This window comes from Alternaria incomplexa, assembly GCF_024043165.1.
Source record: "Alternaria incomplexa strain BMP 0042 chromosome Unknown scaffold_1, whole genome shotgun sequence".
NCBI lineage: Eukaryota > Fungi > Ascomycota > Dothideomycetes > Pleosporales > Pleosporaceae > Alternaria > Alternaria incomplexa.
Window position 1 is genome coordinate 1,658,773 of NW_026249850.1, and position 22,423 is coordinate 1,681,195.

The 22,423-nt window shown below is 53.4% G+C and overlaps 6 protein-coding genes across 6 annotated transcripts; 2 read left to right on the forward strand and 4 right to left on the reverse strand.

Moving 5' to 3' along the window:
• Nucleotides 1-554: 554 nt before the first annotated feature.
• Nucleotides 555-4,713, reverse strand: J4E90_000601 (uncharacterized protein; the record flags this gene model as incomplete). The annotated part of the gene is made up of 10 exons (XM_051430197.1): nucleotides 555-621; nucleotides 673-1,117; nucleotides 1,165-1,221; nucleotides 1,275-1,373; nucleotides 1,425-1,557; nucleotides 1,617-1,652; nucleotides 1,705-1,774; nucleotides 3,115-4,151; nucleotides 4,214-4,331; nucleotides 4,385-4,713. The coding sequence occupies 10 exons, from the start codon at nucleotides 4,711-4,713 to the stop codon at nucleotides 555-557; spliced, it is 2,391 nt and encodes a 796-aa protein (XP_051295684.1).
• A 1,278-nt stretch (nucleotides 4,714-5,991) lies between these two features.
• Nucleotides 5,992-6,930, forward strand: J4E90_000602 (uncharacterized protein; the record flags this gene model as incomplete). Its single annotated transcript, XM_051430198.1, has 2 exons — nucleotides 5,992-6,439; nucleotides 6,497-6,930. 2 exons carry the CDS (start codon nucleotides 5,992-5,994, stop codon nucleotides 6,928-6,930), a joined length of 882 nt encoding a protein of 293 aa, XP_051295685.1.
• A 1,265-nt stretch (nucleotides 6,931-8,195) lies between these two features.
• On the reverse strand, nucleotides 8,196-8,696 carry J4E90_000603 (uncharacterized protein; the record flags this gene model as incomplete). The annotated part of the gene is made up of 2 exons (XM_051430199.1): nucleotides 8,196-8,318; nucleotides 8,454-8,696. 2 exons carry the CDS (start codon nucleotides 8,694-8,696, stop codon nucleotides 8,196-8,198), a joined length of 366 nt encoding a protein of 121 aa, XP_051295686.1.
• A 2,351-nt stretch (nucleotides 8,697-11,047) lies between these two features.
• Nucleotides 11,048-15,006, forward strand: J4E90_000604 (uncharacterized protein; the record flags this gene model as incomplete). Its single annotated transcript, XM_051430200.1, has 2 exons — nucleotides 11,048-12,847; nucleotides 12,898-15,006. The coding sequence occupies 2 exons, from the start codon at nucleotides 11,048-11,050 to the stop codon at nucleotides 15,004-15,006; spliced, it is 3,909 nt and encodes a 1,302-aa protein (XP_051295687.1).
• A 1,234-nt stretch (nucleotides 15,007-16,240) lies between these two features.
• J4E90_000605 (uncharacterized protein) lies at nucleotides 16,241-19,003 on the reverse strand (the record flags this gene model as incomplete). Its single annotated transcript, XM_051430201.1, has 1 exon — nucleotides 16,241-19,003. The coding sequence occupies one exon, from the start codon at nucleotides 19,001-19,003 to the stop codon at nucleotides 16,241-16,243; it is 2,763 nt and encodes a 920-aa protein (XP_051295688.1).
• Nucleotides 19,004-19,547: 544 nt separating this feature from the next.
• J4E90_000606 (uncharacterized protein) lies at nucleotides 19,548-22,414 on the reverse strand (the record flags this gene model as incomplete). The annotated part of the gene is made up of 3 exons (XM_051430202.1): nucleotides 19,548-20,069; nucleotides 20,121-22,049; nucleotides 22,127-22,414. 3 exons carry the CDS (start codon nucleotides 22,412-22,414, stop codon nucleotides 19,548-19,550), a joined length of 2,739 nt encoding a protein of 912 aa, XP_051295689.1.
• Between the last annotated feature and the right edge of the window lie 9 nt (nucleotides 22,415-22,423).

Here is a 22,423-nt window from a genome sequence, read left to right on the forward strand (position 1 = left end):
GGAAGACGACTTTGTCCTCACGCATCCATGCATCCTCTACGCAACTGGGCACGCTCTCTCTCGCGCTATTACATCAGATCACAAGGTAATACTGTCAACCCAGGATACGCGTGCTCACACAGCCACGAGGAAGGCGCATGTGCAAGTGGGGCTGCTATTCGCGCCCGGCTGTTATCGATTACGCACCTTGTTTGGGCTGAAGAGCGAAAATGTTCTTGGGTCTTGAGTGACGCCGACACTGAATTTGCTATATGATACAAGAATGCGCATGCCGTCGTGTGCTCGCATAACCAAGCATCCAGTACGCCGCCAGATCGGCTTCCACAAAAGCCTCTATGACTATACAATGGCAGTGAAGAAGCGTCGCGACGCAGCCCTATGCTCCTCCAGCGCGCCACACAATGCTAGACCTTGCCTTGGATGCCCAATACTGCCATGGTCGCTACTCTCCGCGACACTGCGTGTATATCGTTCCGTGGGTAATGCGCATATCGCGGAATCAGAGGGCTCTCGTAATGGTTCAAAAGAAGATCAGTCAAATAGTCGTCTCTCTGTTATATGGCCGTTGATGAGTTGGTGCTCCTCCGAATGAAGAAAGCCTTGGCCATCTCGTATGCGGACCTATGCAGTGTCAGATCAATGCCGGTTGCGGTGTCCAAGCTCAAAACTTACCAGCAAATTGCCGTGCTTGGCATGGTGGTGATGATTCGAGGTTTCAGACCACGGAAGTATCCCCTGTATCCTTCCCTTTGATGGATAATTTTGGCTGCCTGGATTAGGCCGGAGACATTCTTCAATTCTGCGTCTCGTGCATTGCCGCGTGTTTGTAATAGCGTCTTGATGACATCGAGGGGAGTTGTGAGCCCCGCTGCAAATCCTCCGGCGATACCTCCGGCGAAGCAGTGCGTATAGGGGTCGTAGCGGCCGGTCGGGTTCATAACCTTGGACATCGATTCGTAGGCCATGAATTGGAGTGCGGTGAATGGCACCGTCATACACAGTGTAGTGGGGTATGAGACGTAGAATGCGCCCACGCCCTCAGTGCGGAGAACCTCTCGGGCGCATTGAGGGACGGACTTGTAGATGGAACCGTGCATTTGCATGCGTTGTTTTATGACTGCGAGATTCAGTAGGCGCGGAGCGGGGTCGTGGCGCGCATCTTACCGTCAAAAGGGTTCATCAGCGCATCACTGGAGATGGTGGCCGCGGCACCGCTGGCAGCTGTTGACGGTCAGTAGCTGCTCCCGCATTGGTGTGGTCGTGGTATTGCGCACCTGCCGCGAGGGGATGGTGCTCGTGGCTCTCTCCCTCATTGCCACCGAGAGCGTGCTTCGTAGCTTCGTACGATGCAAAGTAGACAGCGTGCGCGGGACCTGCATTCTGTCAGTTCTCCTTGCCGGTCTTGCTCGCCTGACACTACCCACCTGCGCCCATTACCACGCTCGAGAGTCCCCTCCACAGTGACCAGAAGCCCTCCGCCCTGGATATAGTGACCATGGCGTTCGAGATACCGCTGTACATGGCGCTCGGCGACGGGTTGACGATCTGCATGCGGGTCTGTCCGGAGTCAGCGCGCTGTCGGCAGTGCATGGAGAGCTTGATGGGAAGCTGCGTACCTTGAGCAAGTCGACGGGGTACATCACCGAGTGTTCCTATCGTCGGGTCAGTCAGGATATATACACGGCGGCGACCTCGGAGACGTACCGCAACACCTGCGAATGCGCCCGCAAGCATGTTGGCGGTGAGGGAGAAGTTGGGCGGGAGCGCTTCATAACTGGCGCGCAGGTCAGCGACGGGTGTCTCTCATGTGCGGCGGTGCAATGGAGCTGTACTCGTGTTCTTCTTCGATAGGAACTGATGGCCGATCATTGGGGGCCATAAGTCGGCCGGCTACTGGCGCCGCGGATTCCAGCTTTGCGACTTGAGAGGGTTTTTGTTTTTGGGGTGGACGTAGAGCCTCCGCGCGTCGATGCAGAGGGGCGACTGTGGTGAGTGGGCAATGGTCTGAAATTGAAGTTGTTACTTTTGTTTGCAACTAACGGAAGCGCGAGATGACTTCAGCCGAACGCCGAGACGTCAGACCTAAATTCCGCCCGCGACTAGGTACTCTCGCTGAGTCGCTGCTATCTGCCCTTTACGTACCCATGCCTCCACCAGCGATGCCGGAGCTTCCATGGCAAACCTGCGCATGCGCATGCCACTTCATCCGCCAGCGAAGTTTTCATCCTGAGGCTGTTTGCCATGGCGGACGGCACATTTTCGCGACGCCCTACCTAAATGCCCCGTAAATCGGTGGCAGGTGCCCGCGGAGATCAAGTACATCATCAACGCGATAGCTAGACTCGGCCAAGGTGCCTCGGATGTGGGAGGGGGAAGGTGCTTGGTATATCTTATCAGATCATCTCCGCCCGCACCTCGAGCCCGCCACACACGTCTGGTCCGCTGCCACTCGTCTACACGTTGTTCGCAAAGCTTGAATTTGCTCACGATACCCCGCAAAGTCGGCAAGTCTCGATTAGCGCATCCAGACTCGCATGCTGAATAATGTCCGATCTTGGGATGGTTTGCATAGTGCATGCCCGAGCTTCACCTGCAAAGCTCGCTAGGTGCACTGAGCACAGTGTTTGATAACAAATGGACAACCAGCGAACTTTCGTCTCCACTCCGCCTTGCAAGCTGAATAATAGGGCAAGTCTACACACGGAAGTTTGGACACCCGGAGCTATTTCTCGTAGATAGCTCACGGTGCCTTGGTCCGAGGCTATCCCATCCAGATTCGAGCAGAATGAGCAGCTATCGTACAGCCGGCAGCTGATCGTACAAGTACAATGAACGCGCGGTCTTCATGTGCTGCAACAAGCAATGCTACCCAGCCCCTCTGCCATGCCACGTTACGAGATGCCACGTCCGTGACCAGCTGGCGATGCCGTGATCCGGGATACCGGAGGTCCTTATATCTTGTTTGCGCATCAACACTCGCACCGCTTGTACCACCGGGGAAAGCTGACTACGTCCCTGATGTTAGATACACCAGCGAGGTAGCACAGGAGTCGATCGAACCCTAGACCAAAGCCTCCATGCGGTACACTGCCGTATCGGCGGAGATCCACATACCACTGCAGGGAGCCGTCTGATGCGTCGGTAGTGCTATCCGGTGCTGGTTGAAGACCGTGTTCGTCCATGGATTGCAAGAGTTCTGCTAGTCGATGTTCACGCATGGAGCCCCCAACCAGTTCACAGATCTCAGGTACAAGCAGATCGAAGCATGCGACGGTCGAGGTGGCGGGATTGTCAGCTGTCGGGTCATTTGACGGCGCCATGTAAAAAGGCTTGATGTTACGTGGGTAGTCAGTGATGAATACGGGTCCACCGCGTCCCAAGCTCTCAGCCAAGAATCGTTCGTGCTCGGTCTGGAGACCATCTTCATGACCAGGTGCATACTCAAAATCCGCCTTGCCCTGAGCCACTGCGTCTTTAAGGTGCTGTATTGCGGCCGCATAGGTGGTTCGAGGCCATGGCCCCGCTACCAGCCCTTGCCACCGTTGTGCGAGGACAGTGTGCGACACGGATGTGCTCTCTTGGTCCTGGTCTCGTGCTCGTGCCTCGAGAAGCTCTTGACCTACAACCGACTCTTGTAGTTTCAACGCAACGGAACGCAGCATATTTTCCACAACATCCATGACGACATTCACATCCTCTGTGAAAGCTAATTCTGCTTCCAGCATGTAGAACTCGCTAAGATGACGGGCTGTATCACTCTTCTCGGCTCGGAATGTTGGAGACAAGGCCCAGACCTTGTTTACTGACTGAGCTAAAGCCTCTAGGTGAAGCTGACTGGAGACCGTCAGATACTTGGGGGAACCGAAAAACATGTCTTCTTGCTTTTTGACCTGATTCGAAGAGCTTTTGTCTGCTGAAGAAGGTGCTCCAGGCGCCACAGTGAACACCTCTCCTGCGCCCTCGCAATCGGAGGAGGTGATGATTGGTGGATGGCACTGAATGAAGTCATGTTCCGCAAAGTAGTTGGTCACTTGTGCAGTGACTAGCGATCTCAGCCGCAAGAGAAGCGAGTTAATTGGTAGTCGACTTCGGAGATGTGGGAGTGTGCGCAAAAATTCGGGCGTTTGGTATTTCTTCTGGATTGGGTAGGTCTGGAATTAAGATTCAGATCAGACATCGGGCAGGACTCCGAGGCTCACTCATGTTGACTTACTGTGGCATCATTCTCTCCCAATATTCGCACGTGGTTGACTTGAAGTTCATGGGATTGGCCTTGGCCTGGTGAGGGCGTCCACTTTCCCGTGACTGTCACTGCAGTGCCCGTGGAGAGTCTGATAGTACAGCATGTCAGTACTTACAGAGTGTTCTAAAGGGAGCTACTGACCCTTCTGCTAGTTGAGGAGGCAGGACGGCCTGGACCGTTTGCAAAGTCGAGCCGTCGCCTATAGCAGCGAATGCGATGCGTTTTTGCTTGCGCACCGTCCGTACATAGCCGTTTATCGTTAGTGCCTCGTTGTCTTGTGCACTCTGCTGAGACGAACTGGCCGATTGAGTTGGCCTTAGCAGCTCAGCAATAGTGTTTGGACAGAAGGTGGAACTGCAGCGGGGACGGCATAGTGATAGTGCATGTGCGCAAGGTAGAGCGGTTCCCCGGTTTCGGAATAGGTGCTGGGGACGGACAACGCTCCTCCGAACAGGCAGGAGCCAATTCATTTACGCGTCGGCAAATTTCGATCGGCCAGGAGCTGCGCAGTGTAGCGTAGAAACAGCACTCTCTATCACACGTGCGGGTTGGTGTCTGCGAAACCTTGGAGAAAAACGAAGGACGCTTGGACCCCACGCTAGGATCGCGAAGGCCTCGCCCGTGCCGTTCCTGTGGCTCGTTGATCTCGACTGTAACACTTCAGCCATGGCTGAAACATCATGTGCTGCAAGGACCGACCATGTCCTTTCACGAGATTTGAGGCCCATGAGCATAGCGCCGATGGCCTTAGGAGCCTGTGGTCTTGGTGTTCTTCTTGGTCATTCCCTTGACCATCATTGGGTGGGTCAGCTTCCTCCTCCCCTCCACCGCCAGTAAGCACACCAAGACACAAACGCCACGCCCCACCAAGCTCGACGGCCGTTTGTACAACCTTTACCGTCTGCCAGGATACTTCCAGGCAAGGACCCGTCATCAAAGTGGCGGAAATGCTCGCTAGATGGACGTTTTCGTGCCACCTCCGCTGGCGGTGAGGAAGACGCCTCGTAGAACGCCATACATTCCAGCAGAGTACCATTACCCTGCATCCGGATCTTAGTGCCGACGCTATTACTGCGACGCTATATCGTGCAGGATCTTGGTTAGCAGCTGTCATCATCGGCTTGCTCAACGCCGCCAGATCTTTCTAAACCGCTTTTAACTCTTTGCAGATCGCTTCAAGGCCTGGACGATCGATCCAGCCACACATCCCTGCCAACACTTAGTAGGAACCCGACACGGCACTTGGTGGCTTGAGGTGCCTGGCAGCTATGTGGGTGCACAACATGGCCCCCAGGACCAGGATGAACTTTTGCAATCACAAGGCGCGGCTGCTACCGGCCATTCGACATCTGTGTCTTCCCTAGACTGCTCGGGCACACGACTCATGGCTCCATCTTTCCTGCAGGTCTGCGCTACGGCTGGTTTAGATGCTACCCGCGATGACTGCATGCACAGGGGAAGGCTTGATTCCCGCAGTGGACTACCGTTTTGGTAGCTGGCGCAGTGGAAATACGCCAGCTTAGTCTCCGGGGTCCATCTGGAACCATTATTTAGCTGCGTTATCACACGCCCTTGAGTAGCTGCTCAAGTGATATACTACCCTCTCGCCTGTTGGGTCACAGACTCGCTTTCGCTACTGTTTCCCCTCGTTCTTCTCACGCTGTTCCATACTGCCGTCAATCGTACCTTCACCATACGTACATTCACACAAGCAGTCTACAGGAACCCCTTCACAGTGCTCTACTACTATGCCGCCATCAAGACCAAAGCCGTCAGAAATAGCAGCCGAAGCAAAACGCGTATGGATGCCGCATATCTGGAAGCATTACATCCGAGACTCCAAAACCTCATACCTGTACCCAGACTCTTCGCAAATAAGGATCAACGTGGACAAGCGATCATCACAACGCACGAGAGTAGCAGTCATGGAAGGCGACCCCGTAAACTACGCTTTGGGCTGGTACCAAAGTGCTGTCAACGCAGACCCAGAGTGCAAGCGGATACCAGTGATCAACGTAGCAAACGAGAAGCGCGCTGGAGGTGACTGGGAATCCGGACTCATGGCACCAGAGGAATGCTTCGCGCGGAGAAGCAACCTCGTGCATGCCCTGACAATGCCCTGGAACGCGCAATTGGGCCGAGAAGAAAACTATTACCCAATACCACAGACAGGCGGCATCTACTCCCCTGAAGTCTGTACGTTGGCATGCTAGTAACGATCGTCACGAGGCACAAGTCACTAACGGGCCGCAGTTGTTTTCCGAGCAGGCCCAGATCAAGACTATGCAACTTTCACAGACATAGCGTCCTTACCTGTGATATCCGTTGCACCCGTGCGGCGCCCCAAGCTTGACGAGAGCGGCTGCAAGTATTCGTTCGCACAAGAGAAGGAGCTCATGAAGGAGAAAATGCGGGCAGTACTGCGAATCGCTTCCTACTGCGGGCACAGGAACTTGGTATTGGGCGCTTTTGGACTAGGGCCTATATTCCGAAACCCGGCACAGGAGGTAGCCCGAATGTGGAGGAAACTACTCTTCGAAGAGGAGGAGTTCCATGGCGCATTCCAGGATGTCGTGTTTGCCATCGACAGTAGTATGGTTGGGTCGCCGAGCAAAGGGTGCGCGTCCGATGTGGAGATTTTTAGGCGCGAGTTCGACCCTGCGACTATTTGGCCGACAAAGTGGTGACCAACTGCCACTGCGACGACATGGAGGATGTAAGCAAACGAACCTCAGTAACAAAATGTTCGGATCAGCATTGGGTAGCTTTTGGGTAGCATGGGACATGATCACGAAGCCTACGAACAAAAGCACACGAACCGAAACGCACACACACGCACACACGTACACACGGAGGCAGGATCCTTCGGCGACGCACCAACCCGATGGAGGGGTGAAATAAGCCACTTGACCCGGATGAAGTCATGGAAATGGTGGGGTGGGGGTCTTCTGTATGCATAGATAACCGAGAAAAAGCTCAGATCTCGCCGACCCGACGAGTCGAACCAGGTGGCGCGCTGCTGCTACTGCCGCTCGATTCTGCGGCTAAAACCTGCACGTCTTAGTAGCCAATCAGTATTAATCAACAATATTGGGTAACATGCTGTCTTGCGGCAAGACATTTGTCATGCTCCTTGTACTTTGCTGTTTTGGTGCGCGTAGGATTCCGGGCCCTGGAAGGTTGATTCCGATGCGCATGTTGATTCCGATGATTACTCTGAATAGGCTTTCGTGCTGATGAGGGGTTGCCAAACAGAGTTGAAGACTTCCATGTTCCCCCTCAACAGTAGAGTTACCGCTGTCAGGCTGTCAGCAACAAAGACTCGGGCAAAAGGAAACTGCCGACAGGCAGCCACATGCCACATGCCCCTGGAGGTATGGTGACCAACAAAAGGTCACCGCCCTTGGCATCAGGGCCAAGACGCGGCCTGACCTACAGAACTCACGCTACGATGCTGCAAGGAAACAACTCCCGCGCCTACTCCTAGGCCTGCATTGACAAGCTAAACACCGCTGATCCCCGATTCGTCCTTGCGTCTATGCGACGAACCCATCATGCAAGGAGTACACTTGACAGGCGCGGCTCGACACTCTATGGCTAGGCTACATCGGTGAGCGTTCCCAAGCTCCGGTGACGACATTATGCGAGTCTAGTCACAGTTCGAGTAAGGTAGTGTGTCGGATGTTTGGGCCGGGCTACAGGACCGCGCGCTGAGGGTGGGAGGTTCATGCACTTCCATTTGATCTGAGGTTCTAATGTAAACGCGATGCCTTGCATTTGAGTGCATAGAGAGTGTGTGGGTGCTATGCCCCATCGTGTGAATAGTCTAGAACGGCAGGGAAGCCGAGCTGCGTGATAGCTGCAAACGCTTTTTGGGAGCGCTTTGAGAGTAGTATACATATTGTACATTGGTCATGAGCGGCATTATTAGGGCTGTTCAGCCATCCTCCATCTATCTGTTCTGGCCCGGCAGTGGTAGTTGCGGGGCAGTGATTTCTCCACCTTGCATCTCGATCTTCTTGATCGTCTGTTCTCTTTGGTAGTTTACGACTCGTTGCTTCTTGAAGTATTCGACCTAGAGAATGTTAGCCTAGTATCCGGGTATGTTCCTTGTCCAATCTGTAGTCCAGGAAGCCTGTGTAGTGCCATAGTCGCCGTTTCTGTCACGGGCATGGAAGTATGCTGCTGGCGATTGCGAGATTTGACGTACCCAGCTGTGTGCACAGTTCTTCTCAAACTCCTGATCGAATGACGAGCAGAAGCTGGCCGCCTTGTCTCTACCAGACTTTGTATTTATGCTATCCAGGACGTTGTTCTTGTCGAGACATTCGAAGAAAGCGTCGCGTGCAGCGTAACATTGTTTCCGGTTGGATCGCGATGGCGACTCGAACGCACCGCCTTCTGTCTTCTTGACGCCCGAGTCGTCTTTGGAGCTTGAGCCGAACCAACCCATGGCGGCGATTTTCGAGCTTGCGGAGGAGATGCGGAGGTGGAGGCGACGGTCGAAACTGGCGCGGGTGTCAGTCGCAGGGTAGGGTACTCGCAGGTAGACCGAATCGGGGTGATAACGTACGTCGGTAGTGCAAGTCTGGAGGTCGAATCTGTCGAGTTGATAGGGTTGTCGTCAATGGCCGTTGGAGAGCGCAACGATGTCGAATTCGTGCTTGGCAGACCCTAAGCTATGACATCGGCGCTGGCTGTCCACGTTTCGCCGAACCGTTAGGGAACCCATGAATCAACAGGCAACCTTGCAACTACAACCAGCCAAATCGACAACTCCCCTTATGCTCGGGTTATAGCGCATCGCCCGCGTATTGATGCCACGCCGACGCCGCCCTCCACGACCCGGCGCACTTGCGGATCTGTCCCCAACCCGCATCCTCACGCAGATTGTACTCCTACAGGCTGCCTACTATGCATGCGCCGGCGTCCTCATCCTCTTCACCGCGCTGGTAGCGGGCAAGGAGGTCAGCACCGATCTCCTGTTCAGCTGGCAAAGTCTACGCGGCGATACCACAATCGGGTGGACGCTGGGTCTGGTCTGGGTGCTGAATAGTCTCACTTGGTAAGCATTCCAACGCGCTGGATAATCAGTCATACCATGGTCTAACACGCGGCAGTGCCATCTTCATACTTCTCCTTATCGCGCGCTCAAAACTCGTTCTCGACTTTGCCCTGACTGTCCACTTTATCCACCTGATCGTCACCTCCCTATATACGCACGCGATACCCACCCACATGTTCTGGTGGGCCCTCCAGATATGCAGCGCGACCATCATGACTTCGCTGGGCGTGTGGGCATGCCAGTGGCGCGAACTGAAGCCGATCAATTTCGGTAGCAAGCCGCCTGCGCGATCACAAGCAGCTACAGAGGACGAAGGTGGAGAATCTAGAGGGCGAGGGAGGGGCAGAGGGAGAGACGGTGCTGGTGAATACGAGATGGTGGGGATGAATGAGGGGGATAATAACGTCTGATCAGATTTCAGACCTGCATAATTGGCGTTTGGGTTGGGTTCACTTGGATACATGCATGTGAGTGGAAGGAGGCTGTTGAGAGCCATCACATTATACCCTTAGAAAGCATGGAGCATATTACATTAAGATTCGTCTTCTACTTTCCCGTGTCTTTAATCTCGGACGCACCATAGTGTCATCGACACTCGTAACTTTCTATTTCTCTACCTGCGAGAAACCATCTGGAGCCACTGCTTTCGAACTCGACAACTCCATCTCTTACTGCAAACCATGGTAATGCCTTTGGTTCCATACTGACATCTAATGCTTCTCTTTCCTCGGTGCTGATATTCGGCGTGACTCTGCACATGATTCTTTCCAGTCTTGCGCGTGATACTGACCGGCCTTGTTCGGTGGCTTCCATCACTTGTACAACGCTTGGTCGATCCGGTAAGACTTTACCTAGTCAGGCTGTCAGCAACGGTCGGATTGAAGCCTGGTGCATGTGACATACCTGGGTAGACCCTCGTTCGTAATGGTATTTTAACCTGATGCACCTCATTGCTTCCACTTTCCTTGAATGCTAAGACGACGTCGGTACTTTGCGATTGGTTAAGTTCGTGTTCTTGGAGGAGAGGTAGCTGAGTGTCATGCTTTGGTATGCTGAGAGCGGGAACAGTCAGGCACAGCGACAGATTGTAAAAGAAGTGTCTTAGTAACATGGTTCCTGCGAAGGAGGAAGAAGATGCGGTAAGGTGTATGGTGTTTTGGAGTAAATGCTTCAATATGAGTTGGCGCAGGTGCTAAACCCGTCCAAGAGGGTAATTACGGTAGCGAGTTCTGAAAGTGCACCGGCAGACCCTTCCTAGATTGACAAGAATTGGATCCTGTTCTGTATAAATACGGGAGCATATTGGCTGAAACGTTTATAAAGAACTGCCACCTACTAAGCTAGCTGCCGGGACAGCGGCTCGGGCTGCCCAAGCAGCAGGGTAGCAGCGTTGACACCGCCTAGTAATTTCCTCGCGCTGGGCCTAGATCGTTGATGTTCTCCATCACCACACGAATCCCTTATAGCTGGACTTGCGCGATAAGACAAGTACCATCGGGAGGTTCGCATGAGAGCTCAACAAGTGGTTCGGGGAGAGACATCAGTTCCTAGTGAGCCTCGAATCGGAGCGGGCGAGACGCGTGAAGCTCTAGCGCGAAGCACGTGCACCAGCCTCTGCAACAGTCACAATCCCTGTCTCGAAGCTTTCGACATCACCACCATTTTCTCGGTGCATACACCACAATGATCACTCACTAACACGTATGGGCTAACGCAGGTACGATACGATCAAGCACACAATGAACCCCAATAATGGATACTACGGGCAGTGGCCGCCAGGACAGCCACCGGATAATAGACGCTTCTTACCCGTTGCAGGTACTTTTGGAGAGGCTGCGCCAAGCTTGATGCAACCACCTGCGCAGCATGGCAGACAACAATACCCCGTACATTTCCCACCAAACGCCGTATTTCCTCCTCAAGAGGTATACCCACATCCGCCTCCATTCCAGCCTTCACTTCACCATCAGCCGCCAGCCCGGAGTCCTTTCATACCTCTCATCCCACTCAGCGCTGTAGAGGATTTGGAGGAAGAGGAGCCTCCGCCTTTCACTAGTGGAGGGTTCCAGGATCCGTTCAATAGAGCCTATGCTACCAGTGGACCTGCAGTCTTTGAAGGATTTATCCCAGCCAACCCGGGGCAAGAGGACGATGATGAGTATACCAACGCGACCAGATTTCGTGATTCGCGATATGACCGCGACTTTGATAGTTCGGATTCCGATCAAGATGACTTTCGGCTGACGATGGAGGAAGAGGAGGAACTACAACGGATCGAGAACAAAGATGATTCAGAAGTAGACGCAGACTACGAATCGGAAGATGCACAGGAAGATGAAGGCGATCCAGACGAAATGGAGCTAGGCGTCGAGTTTGAGGATACTGAAGAGCGGACAAAGTACAAGAGAGGAAAGGGTAGAGGCAGAGGCACACTCAAGACTCCAATCACCGCCAGTATCATACCAGCGTCTAGCACCAGAGGGCGAGGTAGTGGAAAACGAGGACGTCCTTCGACTAGGGGTCGTGGCGGCAGAGGGGGCAATAATGGTGCCAGACCGACACCTCGGAAAAAGAAGCGAGGCAAGCCCGGAAGAGAAAAGGGACCCAGAGGTCCCCGAGCTGTTGCCGACCCGGGTGCAGAATGGAAAGCACTGCAAAAGCAGGCCAACGCCAAGTTCATCGAAAAGGACTACGAAGCTGCCCTTGCATTTGCCCAGCAAGCCATTCAACTCAATCCCGAGATCTTCGATGCTTACAACATTGCATCCGAGATCTATACCGAGATGGGTCGAGAGGAGGACTCATTAGCTGTACTCCTGGCTGGTGCGCCAACTAAACGTGATCCTGGTCTTTGGCAGTATATCATCGAGCGCATAGAACGATTGGATCCAGAGAAACATCCCCAGTTTACAGACGAGAACAAATCGGCTGCCATCCTTCCATGTTTGAATGAGATTATCTTGCTCAACAACGACTATGAAGCCCGAAGTCGCAAGCTTGAAATTGAAGCGCAATTGGGTCGTTCATCCAAGTGCGTCGCACTCGGCCTCAAGATGCTCAAAACACTCAAGGAACAGGGAGATGATCCGGATGTCAGTGTATTAAAGATCATGGCAATGATGGGTACTGCCTCTCCAAAACAGACTAGGATACACCTTAACAAGCTGCTGAACAGCTTTGAGGAGGCCATTGACGTTTTTACACAGCCTGACCGGGATCCAGTCGAGAATGAACTCGATTGGGAGCTGATCAATATTTATCTCGATCTCTTAGATCGAGCTGGTAGCTATGGTGTTGGTGTCACGCGACTCAAAGAGCTTGCCCGGTGGAAGCAGGGTAGGCGTTCCGAGACATTCTGGGACGAGCTGAAAGACGATCGCGAGTTCGACGTCGAAGATGAGCCAAGACGCGTTACTGTGCCCCAATTTGTCCGAGCATCGCAGGATGCAGCATATGGCGCAACCCTGCCATTAGAGATCAGGGTGAAGCTAGGCTTGTTTCGCTTACGCAGGAGCAAGGATGACTTTGAAGAAGCGATGGTAAGTCGAATGACTGCGTCAAAAGCTATGCATTACTAACCACGATATAGCGTCACCTTGAGATGTTGGAGCCGGATAACCATGACCCTGATGCTCTGATTTGGGACTACGAAGACCTATTCCGTATCATTGGCGATGCTCTTCACGCCACCGGCCATGACGAACACGCGCTGCGATTCTACGAGCCATTATTCGACAAGAATTCGAATGAGTTCAACCTCCAAAGTTACATCGGCCTGCATACATGCTTCAAGAACCTAGAGAGGACCGAGAGGGCGGCAGAGGTGATTCCAATCCTGAAGAAGTGGCCGGCTGAGAACTATGACGATCTCGCTGTCCTTGCGAAGTTTTTTGAAGATCAAGGCATGTGGCAAGAAGCTGGGCAGCGCGCTGAGACCATCTATCGCGACAAGTACGGCCATAAGCTCAAAGCGCTCGGGTTTGAGGCATACGATGAGCTCAGAGTGTACTACTACAACCAGCGAAGGCAAGCTCGTGGTCGATATGGTGTTCGGAAAAGCACGGTCAGAAGGAATAGGAAAAGGATGCAGAAAGCAACAGGTCAGACAGGTGAAGAGGAGGATTCTGCAAACGAAAACGGCAATGTGGAGCTTCCCGCACTCATTGCCCCGACCGAACGCCCTAAGAAGGGTTTCTTCCGAACGAAGAGAGCCAAGGCGCCCAAGGTTCAGGCGTTCCTTGATGTCCGTGATGAAGACGCCGATACAGGTCCCGATCCTGAACCGAGACGAACTACACTTGAAGGCACCGACGTGCCGTATCGAGCGATCAATAACAGACTGTTTCGCCATAAGCTCCAGAAACTGGCGACAGATCACGCCGAAGACCTCAAAGCCGCTCGAGCTCAGCACCGGGAGATCGTTTCCAGTTTCAAGCGACTGGAGGAGATGTGGGAAATGGCAGAGGACGGGGACGAAGATGCTATACATGAAGTTCTGTCCATTACCCGTGAGCTCATCGAAGAGTTTTCCACATTCGATCTGTTCTACTCAAACCGGAAGGAAGATCTCATGACCTACTTCCGTCGCGTCACAGGTGGCGATCTCTGGAAAGAGTCTTCGCTGATGGTACTTGCTGTGGTAGCAAACAACGTTGAAGACGGAGAGACAGATCCCGAGCTACGCGAGCGACCAGATTCGGCTCCATCTGATTTCTGGGGTATTCATTTTGACAAATGGTGCGATGCATTCGGTCGCTATGCTATTCTGCTTGCCAGTGAAGGAGATGAAGAGCAATGTTTCGCTACACTCGACATCGCCACTCAGGCCAATGTCTTCCATCGCAACCAAAAATACCACCAACAATTACAGCTTTGCCGCCTCACATGCGCTCTCGCAGCGGACAACTCGCGTCAAGCGTCTGTAGCAACACGATGGCTCCTCAAAGAATATCCATTCGGTACCGACCTCTTCCGTCTCTACGGCGCTGTCAACCGTCTATGTTCCTTTCCGGAGGGATTTGCAACAGGGCCGGCGTACAAAGTGCTCATGCGCTATATCAAGACTATGGACTACGCGCTTCTGACCCCAGCACAGCGCGTTGCATACAACTTCCGCGACACAAAGGACAGCAAAGGAGGATTCAGAAACAACATCAACGTCGAAGACGTAGATAAGGTCAAGGATCACGATCCCGCGCTGTTTGCATTATACGGACATGTCTTGATGTGCGGTGGAAGCTACATGGCTGCACTCAACTACTACTTCCGCGCCTTTGCCATCACACCTGAAGATGCAGTATTGAATCTGAGTATTGGCGTGGCGTACATTCAACATGCGATGAAACGACTGTCTGAGAACCGACAGTACCAGATCCAACAGGGTCTGTCGTTCGTCTACAGATACTATGATATGCGCTCCAAAAGCCCTCATGCTATCCATCAGCAAGAGGCGGAGTTCAACGTCGGGAGGATGTGGCATGGGCTGGGTCTTGTCGCGCAGGCACTTCCGGCGTATGAAAGGTGTTGCGCGCTTAGTGACAAGGTCAAACAGGAGGCAGAAGATCAGTGCCATGATGGGAATTGGGGGTACGAAGACTTCGGCACGGATGCCGCCTTTGCTATGCAGAGCATCTATGCTATCACCGGTAACTTCGAAGGTGCTCTGGATGTTACGGAAAGGTTGCTCGTCATTGAGTAAACGGAAGCGTCCGTGCGGGCCTCAACGGTGGCCCTAAAACGTCCTTCATGCCAATGCCAATGATTCAAGTTGCTTTTACAAATACCCAAAATCTGAATTCAAACGCAGATCATCATGAATGTTCCTCCACATATCAATTGTTATCAATGCCCCTCCACATTCCGATTACTATTTCCTCCCTCCACAGACCGTGCATCAAACAGGGCCGAAGAATGTGATCCAACATGCATGTTCGATTCTGCAAGGGCGGCCAAAACGCGTAGAAACAACGACAGTAGAAAAAACACACTTGGGCCCAGAAAGAGCGCCTGCATCGCTTATCGACCCGAAGCCGCAGGCCGTGTATACAAGCTAATGCACCTTCCAAACTGCAAACTTCCACCGCAACCTGCATACATATACTGCGCCTCGTACCCGCATCCGCGTCGTCCCTCACACCATGTCATCTCATGCCATTCTACATACGGCGGAAGGCACGCGGCAAGCCCAAAGGCGTTTTTAGCCTGACACACCCCAGGCAGGTAGACAGGGGACCTCAGCAGCACCTTCCCCATTTTGTGGCACACGACACGTGGAATTGCCAGGGCTCCCAGAATCATCCGATCATGTCACAATCGTGCGTTTGCGTTGAGTAATCACAACACCTCATTATCACCTGGGCATCGTCATGGCCCGATTTGTTTCGGAGTGGCTGCACGCGTTACCGTACGATTTTCTGCGTCTGCGACGCCACGGGCGTTGCAAGAGGCGCAGATTACTGGTTTGGTTACACGACGACGCATCATGGCATGTTGGCAGACAAGACAGACACCGCTGGCATCTGTTTGTGTTATGGGCGGTGTGTGTGTGTGTAATGTGTAATTTGTAATGTGTAATTTGTGGTGAGTAGTGAGGATCGGAAGTCTGTGTAGCAGTCGTACAGTCTCATCTACGATTTTACCCGTAGATCTCTGTGATACTAGAGGGGTTTTCTTAGGGCGGTCTGCTGGTTGCACGTTGTACGGGGAGATCTGCTGGGAAACGGAGATACGCGGGTGGGGCGACGAGGATGGGTTGTGCTACTTGTGGGCAACATCAAAGATTGTGTGTGATGTGAGATGGAGGGAGTAGTTGAGGCGGTGAGGCGGAAATTGTGCAATGGATGAACGAGCCGGAAGTTGAGGCTGAACAAGACGGCATGGGTAGGATTCTATGTAGATCTCTGTGAGGATGTCACAAGCGTACCGGAGATAGTCTATTTCCTGATACCCCAGACATCTCCGCCCATTGCCACGACCTTGCCATCTGCTTCCAAATCGCCTAATAGCTGCTTCACTTCTTCGGCTCCGAATGGGAATCCTCCCTGAACCATCATACGCATCATCATGGTGATGCGGCCCGCATTCATGTTACCCTGATTTGCCATCATGCCCAGTATGAAAGCCGTGTAGACATCCTTCTTCTCATACAGCATCTCACTCTGAGACTTGACAGTGTTGTTGGTGGCGTTGGCTTGGATGGTAGCTAGTTCTTCTGCTGCAGCCGCTGCATCGGCATCGTGAGCACCAGTTTTAGACGTCGGTTTGGGGAGAGACTCGATGATAGAGTAGGTAGATGGCGCGTGGAAGCGGAGTACAGACTTTCCAACCCAGAAAGCGAGGGCTTGGGTGACGAGACTCTCATCCATTTCTAGCATATCTTCTAGCTGAGATACAGTGCGTGTGATACCTTCGCCGCCCTTGTCTGAGTGTTTTGCTTCCTCATCGGGTTGAGGTTGGAAGGCGTAGATCACACTGACTTGCCAGGGTGTGAGGTGGTCGAAGTCCTCTGTGCGGTCATCAAAGGTGAGGGTTATAGAGCCATCGCCCAAGGCATTCATCCATCGCAATTTACGCATGCCTTTGATACGCTCGAACCGCGACTCGTACTCCTTTTGCAACGCATCGATCTGTGCGGGTACGCGGAAAGTGTCGTCGCGAAGCTGTGGCCAGAAGAACGATGACAGGATCTGCGCGTTGAGCGTTGGACCAGTAGGTGCTGCAGCGTTGGATGCAGGAGTGATATTTCGAGTTGAACGCCCAGGTCTGCGAGGTTGTGGTGTGCGTGGCTGTCGGCCGTCTGGTGTCTGAGGTTCTCTGCTACGGTGGTCTGGCGTAACAAGTGATGTCGCTGCTGGTACGCTGATCGTTGTGCGGATAGTGCCGTTGATACGCTTCGATTCCAAGACATCTCGCAACATGACCTCGCAAGCTTGTAGCTTGTCGTCACCCAAGCGGACTTTGATGAGCTCCAACAGTCGAATCTCTTTCTCATACTCTGGATCTTGACATCTAAGCAAGTGATCTCCATATATGTTCTTCAGCTCGTTGATAAAGTCCTCTCGTTCCCAGAGTGTTAACAAGAACCATATTACGTCCTCAACTTTCGACTTTTTGTAGTCTGGCGATGCGTCTTGCGGTAGGGGCTGCCAATTCATATCGTTCCAGTTGAGTTCTTCATCAGTATCTTGCCCGTAGTTTGCAAACGGCTTTCCCATCTCGCTGGCAATCTCGTATGAGAGCTCGCTGTTAGATGAAAATTTACTGCCAGTTTCGTCGGTCAGGTCAGTCAGCAGACTTGATATTATGATGCGTGCTGTGTCCTCTCGCTCCTTGAGATACCGCCTGATAGGTCTAGCGACGCGCTCGAGCAGCACTCCTTTAGGTTCGAGCTCGTGAAATGAGCGAATGATAGAGATGTAGACGTTCAGTATATAGGTCGTTGTAGCTCCAGGATGTAACAGGCGTCTCGCTATTTGCTGAGAAAAGCTCGAGGTGAGATGTTGCTTCGCGTTTGAAACCCGCAGATACTCTTTGATGTCCAGGATGGCGCCCACACTTTTATCCCAGTGTATGACAAAATCGAACAAGTTGTCGACTCTCGCCCGACCAAGCCTAGCTAGAGCCATCTCTTGCCACGAGGCCAATTCGGTCGGCAGAATGCTACTCTGCTCGCACCGCAGACATTCTAGTACCAATTCGACGAGTGGACAGAAGCCATCCTGGATCCACAGTCTCAACTGCGGCACAACTGACTTCTTGGAATACCAGTCTACCTTCAAGTAGTGGCTTGTGATGAAAGAGTCGAGCAGCTTGTTCATGGCGTGTGCGAAGGCCTCCTGCGCACTGTCACCACCGAGTCCAACGCGCTCTAGGCTTTGTAGCAAGGTGATCATTCGCTTTCTGCACTCCTGCGTCTTCTCGGGTGAAGCACTCGGCTGCATGCCATCGTGTCGGGTATAAATGCGGAACAAGCGACATCCAGCGTCGTATAAGACGTAGCTAAGCGTCTTTCCATACCGCTGTAGCGGTAGACAATGCGCAAAGACAGCCTGTATATCTCGGCGAAACTTCCAATTCGCTGCACTCGCAGTATCTGAGTCGGCGATCTGTGTAGGTCTGCTCGGTCGAAGGGTGGAATTACTAGCGTTCTGCTGTATGAGAGGCAGCAGGTGATCGGTGAAGGGCTGGAGGTATACGTTCTGCACTTGCTCGAGGATACGCTGCGTTTCGTCCAGGATCTCCCAGGCTCGCTGGAGCTCAACTTCATCCCCCCACAACTCTTCTAGGCCGGGTCGGACATGGTTTGCAAAGTGCAGCCTGCACTCGTTTGTGTACCACTCAACCAGGGTCTCCTCCTTCTCATCGTCGCTCTTGCCTTCTCCGTTCAAGAGAAAGCCTAGGGCTTCCTCAACCTCCCTGTTCTTCTGTGTTCTAGCTGCAAATTTGACGTCTTTTGGCAAACTCAGGAATCGCGTCGCGCAACTCCATGCTATGTTGCGCCTCACTGCCCTGTGCTGTCCCTGCCCATGTGCTTGCGCTGGTGTTCGGCTCTCGGTGTTCCTCAGAGCGTACGGGCTACCGAACGAGGTCCCAGGCGCTGTATGCCCCAAATCTGGTGTCGCAATCGGCGTCGGTGTGCTGTGCGAGAAGGAGAGGACTGGAAAGACGGACGCGAAGACCAGGGTGGAATGGTCCATGGCGGACGGAGGTGCGACGGAGGCCCCACTATGCGACTGTTTGGGCTCGTGTTTGTGTACGTGGTGATATGAGAGACTTCATGGACGTGCAATCGATGTACCATCTAACGACGGGTATGCTGCTGCTACAAGTCTGCTCATCGTCGGGTCTTGGGGATTGTTGTCTGTTTGTTCGCGCAGCAGCGGTCGCGACCACCGCTCATCAAGCTCGGGCCAGCTCCAACGCGTATTCACGTGGGGTAACCGCCATGTCAAAGCATGACGAAAAGCATCTGACCTTCACCGTTGTGCGCACATCTTGGTCAAATGATGATGTTTCTCAATGTCTAGTACTATATTGCCTGCGAATACATCGAGTCATGATTCGACATTGTGCAAATACGAGAGCTTAGGTCTCGAGACTACATACCTGATGGAAAAAGTATCAAGGATATCTACCATGTACGCCTCCTGCACCGTCCCATTCCAAGCTCCATTCCATGCGTACAGAAAATGCTGCAGTAATACTATAGAACACCATGCCCGTCGTATCAGTCACATTACATCAAGGCCTCAGCACGCCGTGCCGCCTCCTAAACGCCTCAACTCGTTCCTCGTAGAAAAGTATCTCTCGAACACGTAACTTTGGACCTTTTTGCGAGTCCTGCACAAACGATTCATCGTCGCTCTCAACGTCGACATCGTCACTTGCTTCGCTCTCTGTCTCATCACCGCCGGGCGGCATAGCGCCATCGTCCATGTCATCGTCGTCTTCGTCTTCCGTAGCTTCGCTCTCGTCGTCGGATAACATCGGATCATGTGTAGCGTATGCAGATCCACTGCCATCGGCATGCATGCCATCGTGTCGTAGGTCATAATTTGATGGTCGATTTTCCAGAATCTCAAAGCACTTGGTAGATAGACCCATGTAGCAGAGCTCTATCTCCGGTCGCAAGTGCACAATGTCGAGTATCTGGTATGCGAGTTCGCGTGGATCGATATTACTGCCATGGGCGTGATCGGCGATATAAGGGATATACAGGGAGCGAATATGAGGGATATACGGGAGACGTTGGAGGAAGTGGTGCTGTACAGACGTCAGTCGCATTTCGTGAAATTGTAATGAGGCGCAACATACCCAGTCTTTGTAGTCGATGGACACTGCGAGTTCCCGCAAGCTGTTCATACGGCCGCTTGTTATGTATGTCAGGATCTCGCGGTTCAGCATCCACCGTCTCCACCTTGAACTATTGGTCGTGTGTCCGTCTGGGCTCTTCTCTCCACTGTCTATCATTAGTTTCTTCAAACTTCCTCGATGTCTCCGCAATGGCCCCTTGTAGATCGCATCTACTGTTACCGTAGACGAGTAAGAGCGGCCTTCTTGGAGAAAGAGCACTTCAAGACTATTCGGCGCCAGTGTCTCTTTGAGAAAGGTGATCAGCGAAGGAGACACTGTATTAGTGTGTATTCGCTTGAGGTTGAGCTGGTATTCTGATCGAAGGGTGTAGGAGGCCTTGTACGCCTTGGATGAAGACGGTGAGCCAGGGTAGGGGGGACGAGGGGTGTATGTTCTCCGTAGTATTTTCCACAGTTGTTCGTGATTGCTGCAGTGAAGAAGAGTCAACGTCGATAGGATCGACCAATCGAAGGCTCTGCGAAGCACTGGGACGGAGAGAGGAACGCGTTCGAGCTCCAGTACTTCAAGTTTCAGTTTGCCAGTCAGCCGCGGCTCATCTTCTGAGCCAGGAGTCTCGTCACGAGATGGAGGTGTCTTTGCAGTGACTCTCTCCGTACCAGGAGCCTGCGCAGTCTGTCCAGAACCAAACGGCTGATTGTCATTGAACAGACTAACGCCCTCTGTTATGGAGTTATCTTCCATCGGATTACCGAAATGATCCACATCCTGGTCCGGGTCGCGTTCTTGTAGTGAGAGCGAGGCTATGGAGGGCAGGGGCAAGGAGGCTGCCGATTTGGCTGGCGTTGCTTCTACTGATCGCTCTGTGACGCCGGTAGCGCTGGACTTTTGGGTTGGAGGTTCTTCCGAATGGCGCATGTTGTGTATGCGGCCGACGAGGATGCCGAGAACACCTCCTAGCCGTTTCTCTCCTATTGAACACGCAGCGGTCGATGTAGCGTTGTAGTCGACTTGTTGAAGACCTTCACCCTCCCAGACGGTCACCCAGTCCCGCTGCTGTGCATGGGCTGCGATACCGATCCGTAGTTCGCGTAGTTTCTTCTGGGATCTTGCGATCAAAATGCTCATCTCGTCGAGGTAAGGCAACTCGTCGATGTCCAAGACACTCAAACTCTTGAGCGCAGGTATGGCAGAAAAGGTAGGGTGTTCGACTCGATCTAGCGCAGACATGCTACTCGGTGCGTACGGGGGTACCACAACAACGGGGGCTTGGACGGTGCCAAGTCCACTCGGATGTGTAGCGTTCGGGGGTGGAGGGAGGTTTTGATTGTTGAGTATCATGGGTGGTGCGGGCGGCGGGATCGGCGCGTCGATTGTGTTGTCGTGCCATCGTATCCAGAGGCGGTCCAGACGGCATTCCTCACCGTCACTCCGGTGGGCGAGACTCGACAGCGCAAGCCAGACATCGCGAAGCACACCCGTAGGCATATCCCACACGAACGTCTCCAGATTGATCATGCGCGCAATCGCAAGCGCCACCAAGGTCCCCAGCATCTTTCCGCCTTCCTTGGTGATCATGTATTCCTGAACCCATGCCTGCGGTCCATTGCCAAGAGAGAACTTCTTGGTAAACTGTCCGTAGTAGTTGCCAAAGCGCCGCTGCGGAACAGGGTATGGGTTGGCGGCAGTCCTCAGCAGTGCGGTCGGCGTCTGTCCCTGCAGCCTCAGCCGGTTCTGGTGGGGGAAGCAGTCGTCGCCCATGACCAGCGTCGCGAGGCCATAGGTGAGAGCATCGACGCCAGCGCGAGGCTCGTTGTGGGTGCTCTCGTCGGGCCACACAATGTCGAAACGCGAGTATATGCATGGAATCGTGAGTCGATGGAGGGCCGAGTGACAGAGGCACAGCGAGGTGAGGTCGTTGGTGTGTGGGAGCTGTTGAGGTGCACGTCAGCATCGAGCCATGGCCGTGCCGCATGACAGGGTGCAGCGCATAAGGCGCCCCTACTCACCTGGTGTATAATTTCTTTGAGGATGTCCATGGGCAGATCCAGCAGCTTCAGCGGCCCCTTGGTCGCCTTCTCTTTCCCTTTGGGTTCCATGGCCTGCTCAGCTGATCCCGTCGCATTCACCACACTCGGCGCCGGGGCACTCGTCCGCGCACCCTCGGCGTGTCCCTGCATGTCGCCCGTCTGCGCGTCGTCCTGCGCGGGCGAGAAGGAGCGGGCGGCGTTTCTGTCGGAAGGTTGCGGCGACGCAGTGGTTGGAGTGCCGGGTGTTGAGAGTGGGGAGTCGGCCATGATGGTGCG